Here is a 12,215-nt window from a genome sequence, read left to right on the forward strand (position 1 = left end):
GTCCGGCCACTCATGCTCCGGCCTTTTGTTGATTTACGTTGTTTACGACTTGAACTCGGTATACGGCAGAGTTATTGATTTCTGCGGGCATAATATACACTATATATATATGTGTGTGTGTGTGCCGTCGTCGTTTGCTATCCCGTTTCTTGCCGCCTAGTTGAGCTCAATTTGGCGAGTGTCTGTAAGTAGAAGATTAAACAAAATGTCAAACGAGTTTGCTTGAGCGAGGCGTGGGACCTTCCATTATATATATTATAGACATTATATATGTATTTACATATGCATTATATATTAAGGACATTTAGCTAAACAGAAGAGACTTGAAAGAGACATTTCTTGAATGAAATTTAGTAATTGAGATTCTACGAAAAGTCTTAGCAGCTTAATCGCTTCATTTATAATTCAAACACGCTTCCAACCTAACCTATCCTAATCGAATAGGTTATCACTGGGCCATAGCCTGTCGACCGACCTGCCGCAATAACTAACTTAAACTGGTTAAAGACCAGTAAATTCACTTTGCATGAAAACTTCCACATTTAAAGCGAATCTCTGCGCCGAGAACATCAAGAGGCAGGGCAATCAATAAAAAATGCCAAACAATAAGAAAATGTGCTAAAATCACGCAGAGCCAAAAATACAACAAATTCTCTCGCTCTGCGTGTGCTCAGATTCCAATTGTATTTACATTTACTATTCATTTTCTGGCAGTGAAAGCCACGCCTCAACGTGAGCTTAGGGATCAACTGAAATATCGTACAACTTTAAAAACAAGATCCATTTATACCAAATGGATGGGTCATAGTTAATTAGAAAGAGGCTAAAAATTGGTATATTAAAAAGCCTCTAAAGAAAAGGATCTATATGAATGGTGGAAAAAAAGTTTTGAAAAAGTTTTAAAATGAAAAAAAAAAAAAACTTTAATCAAAATACATTTTTATTATGCAATCGCAAGAAATATTCTTATTATTATTATTATTTTTTTTAATTTTTAAAGCTGTCAAAATTGTATTTTTAACATATTTTTTCTTAGACTTTTTTGGCTTTCCTTTGATTTTATTTGCAATTTATTTTGTAAAATATGAAACAATTTCTTGGGGTGTTTAAACTTATTGTCCTAATTTTTATTACTTGCCGTTCATTTATTTGTATTATCTTCTGTCGATTAAGAAAGGCTTTTACTTACTTAAAATATTTTAAAATATTAAAAGAAATACTTTAATCGATAATCTTTCTGCTGTGATAGTCCAAAGTTAAACCATATTTTATCGCCCATCTCTAAATTTTGGAACTCTTTTAACTAATTTCCATTGTTAATTGACAATCACGTTGAGCGTTAATCGTATCGCAAGTATTTAACTTTTAACTTAAATTTTATTTGCAGAAGGCGAGTAAATATTTAAACTTTTAACTGGATAGATCCAGTGCACTTAGCGCCATGGCAGACCACGCTAATTGCAGTTATAATACAAGTAGAATCAACAAACAAAAGTCTTTTAGTTCTCTCATGGATGATGAGATAGCGAAGATTTAAATTGGACGCAAAAATAGCTGCTGATAGCAGTCAATTACAGCTATTAAAACGCGCTCTCATTACAGAGGCTTATCCATCAAGATGCTGCCGCAGACAGATAAAGCGCGAAAGATCGTATAATTATAATACTATATGCTGTATAGTAATTGATGCATTGACTTGCTGCAGTCAAGTGCAATGCCGAGATGCGATCAATTGAAGGGCAACAACAACTGTCACAGCCTCCCGCCTCTGCCACTTGCCCATTTCGCTATCTATTTCCCAATATCTATGCAATTTTTATCAATTGAAAACGGAATTTTTTCTAAAATTTTATAGTTGTTTGCTACTCTGAGCATTGCCCGTCAAATATGATTTATTATTGTCGCGTCAGTCAAGTGATAAGTTATGTCTTATCGGTACACCCTTGCAGAGGCTCTCCTTGTCTGCTATCAATTTTGGATACCACTTAAATTTACTATATATAATTTAATTAAATATAATTATAATATATATGTTAGTTAGGCTGGTGGAAACATCTGCCTTTGTCACTCTGACTCTTCTATTTGCTATTGGACGTATGAATTTCTAAGTCGATAGGGCTTATAACGCTACTTGACCACATCGAGGTCCAACCCATCTCAAGTCTTTAACCCTTTCCTAGCTTTATGTCTTATAGTTCCTGTTCCTATTTTAAGCAATTGTCGCGTGCGTCACTGTGCTCATCTATGTATTCTACCTCCATATTCTAAATTGATTTACCCCCTAAGTCAATTCAGGGAGTCCGTCAATGCGCAGATGGCGCGCCCACAGCCAGCTGAAAACATTTTCGAGCTCAGTGACTTCTATGAGAACGTGAACTAACCACTTAATCGGTTTAAAGCGGCAATCAAAGGCGCTAAACGGCTTATGGTTAACTTAATAAATGAACAAGAGAATTCTGTGTTAAATTAATTCATTTCAGATGGAAATAATTGCATTCAATTAAATAGTTAAGAGCTTAAGAGGCCATAGTAAATACTAACGTTAAGTAGGATTTAAGCAATTCAAAAGGACCTCAACTTTATTAGGTGGCCATGAAGGCAGGGCAAGGATGTAAGTGAGCCAAGAGAATTATGTAACAAAGAAGGTAAAGGCTACGCAAACACAAATTATGCGACCTTGGCAGGAAATGGTAAGTGTATTTACGAAACATCTACGAAGTGAAATAAAAATAATTGTCAGATGCTATAAAATAGAAAATGCAATAAAAAGTCACAATTTGTTTACTTTAATTATTATGCAAAACAAATAATGGAAAACTCTTTGCAAAATAATTTTCATAAACTTGTCTTTTAGCATATTATAAATATTGACTGCTGTCGATAATAATTCATGTGATTTTGCACCTGGGGGCAATATTTGAGCGCAAAATGGAATTGACGTATCTGTTCAGCTGTTAAATATTAACTTTGACTTTTTGTTTTTGCTTTAATTTTTCTTTTTTTGTTTTTCTATGAATTGCAAATATTTTTGAACAGGATTTAGTCGTCTATAGCCGAAGGCCGTGGGTCCAGACTGCGTCAAATTCAAGTTCACGTTCGAAATAGCAAAAGAAAACATTTAAAGGTCAGGCGAGAAGTTGAGTGTATATGGTTGGCAGATACTCTGCATAGTTAGTGAGATAAGAGAATATATAAAAAATATACCAATTTATATTACAGGGTAAATCTTTAGAGTCTAGTCTACATATCAAGCATCAATAATAACAAGCGATTTAAGTTGGACTTTGCTTGATTTGAAGCTGGACCAACTATTGGGGCAGCTAATTATTTTGTTATCGAATTTAATCTAACTGGTTGCTTAGATAATGCATAGATAATGCTTTTTTCTTTACATTCTTCCATACATTAGCTTATCCATTTTAATGGATAATTTTTAAATTGCTTTTCATTTAAGTGTAGTTTTGTAGTTATTGCTACGCTTAACAATTTAACGAGTCTAGGGTATACAAATGCAATTTTAATATTCAAAACGCCATTTGTTTATGGCCAATGGACGTATTTATTTTTTTGGACGCTTACCAAGAAAATGTTTGTCTTTGTGGCAAAGAAAAATAGATATTCAAAATGCATTTCGAAAATGCACTCGACTGCACATCTATGCGGCAGATGTGTGTTTGTTACTATATTAGCAGATCGATAAATAAATATATATAAATATGTATATATGTATGAGTTGTAAACCAAATTCAAATGAGCCAAACTTTGACTTTAGGGCCAGACCGAATCGATACCCACACGCGCAGAGACAATTACGATGTGTTTCTCTGGATGGGCATGGAATAGTTTTCTCCTACATTTATAATAATAACAATAATAATGTGCTTCATATCCAAACAAATCAAAGCCAATTGCATAGATGCACAAATGCAACAAGCGTCAGCAAATTCTAAATGCATGCAACAATAACCGGTTAAGGGCGGTTTATGAACCAGTTCAATGTAGTTCTCCAGCCAAGGCGCAAGAGTTTCGCAACGGAACTTGGTCAAAATGAAGCACTGCAGCTGCCAACTAACACAATTTATCAGTGAAATGAAATTTGAAAACAATTGCCATATGCTTGTATCTTTGTACGCATTTCACTTGCTGCGCAGAAAGTCTAGACTGCGTGGGACATAAAGCATTTGAAGTGTTCACAATTCTAAGACATACGTATAAATATGTCTAGTATCTGAAATTGATAAATAAACATTTTGACATTGACTGAATACCAAAAATCATTCAACTTCGTTCAAAAACATTACGCATGCAACTTTTTCTCTGAGTGTATGTAAATATATTTTATCATTTGCAGGCATTCAGTCAAATTTCTGTATTCAGAAATTCTGACAGTATGCCCTGGGGGCAGGAAGAAGTCATAAAACGCTTATGCACAGCAATTAAATATTCTTTATCCTTGACTAGGTATAAAACGGAAGGCAAAAGTTAGTTTATTGCATACATTATACGTGTTCTAATAGATAAGAATAATAATGGAGTCATATGACCTTGCGACAACAATTTATTCCTTGACAAAGTTGAGCACAAAGTTTAAATTTAATTTATTTATGCAAATTAATGGGACAACTTCAAGTTTCTCTATTTACTTATATTTATATGTCATAACATAGCTTTCTTAACTGAAAATCGATAAATAGAGTTATCGATGCAGGAGGTTTCCTTATTATAACTCAATTATTAAATGATTTATAGAGATCAGGACAAGATTTTTCCACTCTCTTCATCCTCTTTCATATTCTCTGCGATTCTGCGATATTTATTATGAATTTAAACATTTAAAGCTTTTTCTACCATTCGATTTCCTGCTATTTTTCTACTACATTACCCCATTATATGACTTCAACTAGCTTATTGATTAACTCGTCCAAATTTGATAAGCCAAATTCCACAATTTCTGTACCCAAATGTATGACCTTCACAGCTGAATAAAAGGTGCCCAAAAGCAGTGCATATAAATGACTTAAAAGACCGCAAAGCAACAGCAACAACAGCAGCATCAGAAGCTGCCAAAATGTGTATCACAAATCACCGCAAAATCATTTTACGGCCTAACGACAAATGCCAAGTGACGACAGAGCTTAGGGTACTGTTGGGACAATATCCCACAGAGTGACAAGTGAGCTGAGCCCCAGCTAAAATGAAAAAAAAACTTATTCCACTTCCGTTGAAATTGTCCTTTTTCTTGGCTAGTGAGTCGCTTCCTAATTGGTTTGCTGTTAGCCAAGGCGCATATTTATGACCAAAAATGGGTTGTATCATGGGACAATATATTGATTAAAATATTAAGCCAAAACGAAAAATTGGATTTGTATAATTCCCAGCTCAAATAGTAGTCAGGCTAAAAATGAAATACTCTTTCTTATAGTATAAACTATTATCAACTGAGAACCGTCAGTATAATACAATTGACATCCCCATAAAACTTCAACCAGTTTGGTAGACATTTTCTAGTTTTTCGTCCGACTGTGATGAGCTCATATATTTATGATAGCAAATGTGATATAAAATCAAATTTAATTATGAGCTTTAAAATCAATTTGATAGGAAATTGAATACATTTTTTTGGAATACCTCAGCTAAATTGAACTGCTTAAAAGTAGTTCCAATATAGAACTTACATATGTATAGATATTATGGGAATTACAATATAGATAGCGGCTACCAATTCATCATAAATCAAATGCTTTGTCCAAAAACTTGCGTAATATAATTATGGAAACTGTTATCGAAGCTTTTGTTATTAGTTCTGATATATTAATAGAATATGGTCAGCACTTTACATGGGAAATGTCACAAGAAACATGGGGCTCAATGGGCATTACAATTGATAACAAAGTTCCATAACATTGAAGTAAAAAATTTGATTGAATGATTTGTTTATGATAAAATTTGATTTTATAAATAACATTGTACTTCGAGACTTGATTTTTAATATCTAAAAAGAAAAACAATTAATCACATTGCAATCGGGCGTAATCGACTCCATAAAATATACGCACAACCCTAAGAAATAGGTAAATTTACTACACAATATGAGCTCGTGAGCCTATGCAGAAGGTCAATAGTTGGGGTAGATGTGAAGTTTTGCTTTCCATTTGTCAAATTGTGAAAAGATATACTTTTTTCCCCGATTTGCCACACCCAAATGGGCTAACTATATAACCTTCCTATTCGTATCTGGGAAAGAAATAGACGAATTTTTGCTTGACTCTAGTATGATATAGCAAACATTTTATAACAGCCAATATGCTCTTCGCACAACGAGATCAATTGTAATCAGCAGTTCAACAGAGTTGAGAATTATAATCATAAAAGTTCATTGAGCTAGCAAAATCTGAACATTTTAGCGTATAGGAAGCATCAAGTACACTTTGTGTATAGGCATCATGCCATTTAATTTCGGTTCAATTCGAATATTTGATTAGAAATGTGCTTCTATTTGAGGCCTTTTCTGCAATTGAATTCTCTAGGGTAAAACAGCGATCAAACAGGAATCCACTGTATATGGATATTCAAATGGAACTCAACAGCTGCAACCCCGATACAATCGGAGACCAATCGGACCTTACAGCAGCTAATATACCTAGCAATAGGTAGGGGAGTTTTTCTTTTTTATTTGTATTTCTGTGTAGGTTGACTGTAAGCAGTTGTTGGTGGCTCGGCTCTGTTATCAGTGGGTGACAGAACAATGTCGCTAAGAAACAAATGCAAACGACGGAAATAAAAAGATTTTGGAATGCGAAACATAGTTTCCAGCAACATAAACTGGGACAAACTGGCAAACTGGGAGAGAGAGAGAGCGAGAGAGAGGGAGAGATCCAGATACGGAAAGTGTGGGAAGAGCAGAAATAAACAAGAAGTTCAAATATTTAGGTGAAAAATTCATTACAGTTTGGGAAAGAAAATATTTTGAAAAATATCTAAAAATAAAATGCAAAGAAAGATGTGAGTAAAAATGTTGCATAAATGTCACTTACTAAATGAAAAGTGAAAATAAAAATTAATTCTTGAACAACGCACATTTTGACTTTGATTTTCGGAGCATTTTCCATTAGCAAAAGGCAGCTGCACGATGTGTTTGCTCTCGAGATTTTTGTTTGGATTTGTTGTGTTTATAAATAACATTCATTGTACACAGCATACAGCATACGTTTCGAAAATATGAACCAAACTAAACTCGAATATTATCATAAAAGTCAATAGACATACGAAAATGGCGCAATTTTAGTTCTGGACGCCTACACGTGCTATGTGACTCAACACAGATAACCAAGAAACACAAACACTATTTTCGTTTAATATATATAAATATATGCAGATAATATTGTATACATATGTATATATTTTTATTGTTGATAGTTATATTTTATATAATTTTTTTGTAATTTCTTTGCGTTCGAATTGAAAAATACAAACTGCAGTCCGCGCTCTGAAGTCAAGAACTGAAACGGAGCAACAAACAGCAGCAGGAAAATTCAAAACACCACAGCGAGCGTATCAGAGAGGGAGAGAGAGAAATGGCTGGGGAGAGAGGTAGAGAGAGGGTGAACAGAGCGGCAGAATAAGCGCAAGCGAGAGAGCGCGACAAATAGAGAGAGAGAGCTGAGAGAAAAACGCCGGTTGTAGCACAGTGAGGCAACAATGAGTTATACAACGGCAAAAATAGTGCATGAAAAAAAATATAAATAAATATCTTAAAAATTTAAAGTTTAATTAAAAATTAATAATAATTCAAAGAGTATTATTTATATATGTATATAATTATAAATAAAGAATTTCAACTTTTATCTCACTCATTGATAAAAAATAAATACAAATTAAAAAGCATGCAAAACATAGATTAAAATTCCAAATGCTTGAAATTCTTACAATTCATTGCACTCAGTACAAGCTCAGTGAAGACTTTTTTCCAATTATCTCATGTCCATTTTGATATGCGCTATACATTGACAATGATTTGGATACCCTGAACCCATTGAAAATAGATATTCAGGGTATATTATTTTTATGAAAATCTACGTAACAGGCAGATACCGGCCTTGCCCAGACATGTCCGAGTGTATCTTTCTGTATGGTCATACGCAGCACGAATTTATAATTGAAATATCACATCAGAGCAGGATTCAGGATATCTAATAGTCGTTGCCGACTAGAGCACTCCTACGTGTTTCTTCTATTTATTTTGGTATTTTTTATTTTTCAACCATTTTCATTGTTAATTGGAATTAGTAATTGAGTGCACAAGCAACCGCAAAAGGAATTCCCCGGACCTGCAGTTTGAAATTGATTTTTGTGTAGCGTTTGCTGAGCGCGCTAGGAGAGTAAACCCAACGTAATTCGCTTGTAATTACAATGTACACAGTGCCTGTCAATGTATGCGATTCCAGTTGCCTGCCATTGAAAATATGCACATATGTATGTACGATTGTTTGTGTGTACATATGTATATTTCAATATCAGGTTCGTGGCATTTCCATATCGATCGACTGACACGAGCCGCAAAAAAAGAAGAAGAAAAAGTAGAGGAATACTTGGCCTGTTGTCAAGCGGGCTGAAGGATAACGATGGGTTTGTTGCTGGCGCCTTCTGACTGCACAGCAGATCTGCAAGATATGTGCAATATGTGCACAAATTGTTGTGTGTGTGTGTGCACATTATCCTTGTACTTGAACAGCATGCACTAAGTGCACATAATTGAAATCAAAGGACATACGCCTGTGCGACCCAAGACGCAATCCTGCATGAATTGCATGCCTTAACGACTTTCTCTCTCTATATTGAGCTATATATCGATGCGAGCGTCGTTTGTTTACGTGTTTACGTGTTTACTCGGCGATTTGAAGAGACAATCAAAGGAAATTTAAATCCACTTGAATAAAGTGCTTTAAATTGCATTTGAAATGAACTGATTGAAGCCATCAAATTCGACTTGACCCTATTATAAATTTCTACCAGGTCATAGAATTAGAATAGCTTAAATTAAAAGTTAAGAATTTTTCTCCTTTAAAGTAAAAAGTAAATATTAAAAAAAATAATTTTAATAATGGTATACTGAATAATAAATTTAAATTCAAAAAATCCTTGTAACATCACCATCATCATTATTACCAAAACATCATTAGGTTGCTTCAGTAAAACTTTTGTAATATGAAGCTTCTTGTCAAGTATTTGAGAACAACCCTACGAAAGTTTAGTTTTCTTAAGTACATTTTCAAATCACAAAAGACAGCCAATAAAGGCAACCGCAGGAGCAGAGCTGCAGAGCATAAAACTTTTTGTTGAGGGAAACCCTGTTGTGATAACAAAAAAAAATGAAGACGCAGGCGAAGACGACCACAAAGAGGCTTCAAGTTCAATAGACTTAAGCGTTAAGTGTGCGGGCCCGAACCTACTACTTTCCCTAGATATCGTTATAAATATGACGAATAAAAAAATGTATTAATCCTGCCTCACTGCACACTAAGTAGCAACAAAGCGACGCGTTATGTAAGCGGCTGGCGTTGCTTCAAGGACATTGACAACAAGACCAAGGCCCAAAATAGACTAAAACATAAAAAAACACTTGCTCAAAGCGCAGGCCGAAACCAGCAAAAAAAGTAAATGAATGACAAAAAATACCAACCTCAAATAAGATAATGATGAAGAAGAAGAGCAGAAGAAATTTATTACACTTTGGCAATGGTCATGTTCGAAGGACGAATAACACGCAATACTCATCTAGTAAATCAGTGGCATAGAAAGGCAAACACTGGTTGGGGCGGGACAAAGAGACAATAGTTATTGCTTTGGCCATTGCCAAAACTACCAAGGAGATGACTCGACTAAGAAATACCCGGCGTTTAAGCACTATTAAAAATATATTGCTAAATAAATTTTATTTTTATTATTCCTTAAAAGGATTTGTTGCAAATACTGTCTGCCCCATCTATCTTAAAGATTTGCAGACATTTTAACTACATTGCCTTTACTTATACTGTCTTTGGTATAAAAAACTCACAAAGCAAACACACACATGCGTACATAAGCACATACATACACACATTCAAAGTGTCAGTGTTGAGTAAAGCTTACACAATGCTAGAGGCATTGTCTTAGAAGGCAATTCGATAATTAAAACAGATATCGATAAACACATGCCAAGCCTGACTGATCAAAGGGAACAAAGCACGAAGCAAATGTTTGAAAATGCGAGAATTGCAGTCACAAAGAGTGTGCATGAGTATGCGTGTGTGTGTGTCGCATGGCATTGTCCGTATGACAAAACACAAAATCATTTACTCATCAGCAATACCAACAACAATCATTTCGACTGCAATGCTGTAACACACACACATACAAAAACGTAGCATACTTTTGAGCGGCGCTTGCAGCTGCGTCTATGTGTCGCCATTGTTGTTATTATGGCTGGGAGTTCGCATGGCAGCGACAACGAATGTGACGTAAAAATAAAAAAAAGAAAACGTCGGCGTCGGCGTTGACGTTGCCGTTGGCGTAGTCGATGTGACAACTTGTTTTTGTTTAGCATAGGTACCGTTAGCGTGGGCGCGCGTCTGACACGTGACATGCGCAATGGCCGCTGCCGCCTGCAAAAACAGATGTTTGCGATTTATTGCGTGGGAGAGCTCAACAAAAAAAAAAACAGTTAAACCCCGAACCGGAGAGAGATAGAGCGATAACCAAACGTACCAAATGTACCAAAAATTACAAAAAATCATTTTCTTTTTAACAAATTATATGTATAAACAAAATATTAATAAATGCATATACATACGAGTTTTAACTTCTGTTGAAGCTTTTTTAACTAAATAAAATGTTTATTAAATTATATATTATCTCTACACAAAGAAGGTACAATAGAGTACTCGAAAATTGTACAACACATGGTACATTTATACCTGGGCAACCCGGCCATGGGAAGCAGCAAAGTAATAGCTACTTTTTACAGCACAGGGACGAACCTTTTTCGGTTAGCTCTGAATGAGCGCAATCGGCATGTTAATTGGCATAATGATAATAATATCGGGCTATATAGTCAAAAGATATGGCATGTAAAAGTCGACAGTTTATTATGCAATTATTTACTTATACAAAAGCGTTTACACAGCGCGTGCCTTGTGCCTAAATTATAGTACATATTCAATTATGTAAGCTTTTAATATTTAGGTATATTTCAATAAATATAAATAAATTAATAATAATTACTTACAATTTCTGTCTGGTTAAATTGTGCAGCAACAGCGACTTATCAGCAGACACGCCTATCGTTAGGCCATCATTTTTGTTTGTTTTTTAATTTTCATAAATTTCTGTAGTCATATTTGTATTGTTCTTTAAGTTTAGAGATTGAAACACTTGTTTGGCTTATTGCTCGCACGCCGCGAATCGCATAATAATTGATATAATTGAAATAACACTAACAAACTTTTAGCACACGCACACACTTCGCCCATTAACTGTTACTGTCTATGTATTGGTGGGTGCAGGCGACGGCAGCACCCGTCCTCCTCCACCTCCTTTTGCTTACAGCGAACGCTTGAGCACGTTAAAGTTTTGCATTAGATTTGCCGTTTTCATATAAACAGCAAACAACTTGATGTGATTTTTGTGAAAATTTGTGTATTTATTAAAGTAGTCTTGCCGCCGGGCCATTGCCATTGCCAATTTGTTAGAACACGCACTGAAGACTAAAATTTTCTCGAGCTTCACCTTCACGTGTGGCCACAGGACATTTGCTAGCGATATATCCTTTGCAACAAAATGTACTAAAAATTCTCATAACGGCGTTGAGCGCACTTCAGGGTTGCTGTTATTTGAACTGTGTGAAGAAAAAAAGGATTACAAAATAAATGCGGATATCACAATTCACATTATCGTCTAATATGTTTCGAAAATATATTTCAATTATCAGTTACGAAAATAAGGCTAACATTGTCCAAATATCATTAAATTAAATTTGAAGCGTCTTATCGATAAAGAATTTCGATACTTATTAGATAACAATTGGCTTATCAATATCGAACTCGAAAATACCTGTGAATGGCAAAGATTATTCGAACTTCAAAACATATTCATAATTACCGCCAAATTTCATTTACATTCATGCTCGAACAAGCTGTATTTAAACTGTGCTCCTCAAGCAAATTAAATAATTAAAATTA

At 34.7% G+C, this 12,215-nt stretch overlaps 1 protein-coding gene across 2 annotated transcripts; it reads right to left on the reverse strand.

The window, feature by feature from the left end:
- Positions 1 to 5: 5 nt before the first annotated feature.
- LOC111605576 lies at positions 6 to 11,768 on the reverse strand. 2 transcript variants are annotated; one of them, XR_003944288.1, is made up of 2 exons: positions 7,078 to 7,477; positions 6 to 182 (listed from the first exon to the last, which is right to left on the reverse strand). XR_003944288.1 is itself a non-coding variant. In XM_023324179.2 (2 exons), the coding sequence occupies exon 1, from the start codon at positions 11,710 to 11,712 to the stop codon at positions 11,578 to 11,580; it is 135 nt and encodes a 44-aa protein (XP_023179947.1). In that variant the 5' UTR covers positions 11,713 to 11,768; the 3' UTR covers positions 6 to 182; positions 11,264 to 11,577. The 2 variants fall into 2 exon arrangements, 1 of the variants encoding a protein (XP_023179947.1); XM_023324179.2 differs by lacking the exon at positions 7,078 to 7,477 and adding an exon at positions 11,264 to 11,768.
- Between the last annotated feature and the right edge of the window lie 447 nt (positions 11,769 to 12,215).

This window comes from Drosophila hydei, unplaced genomic scaffold (genome assembly GCF_003285905.1).
Source record: "Drosophila hydei strain 15085-1641.00,03,60 unplaced genomic scaffold, DhydRS2 tig00008114-arrow-pilon, whole genome shotgun sequence".
In the NCBI taxonomy this organism is placed as follows: domain Eukaryota; kingdom Metazoa; phylum Arthropoda; class Insecta; order Diptera; family Drosophilidae; genus Drosophila; species Drosophila hydei.

Excerpts from the sequence above, each read along its gene's own strand:
- LOC111605576 (XM_023324179.2), bottom strand. The coding sequence starts at position 11,712 with ATGGCAATGGCCCGGCGGCAAGACTACTTTAATAAATACACAAATTTT.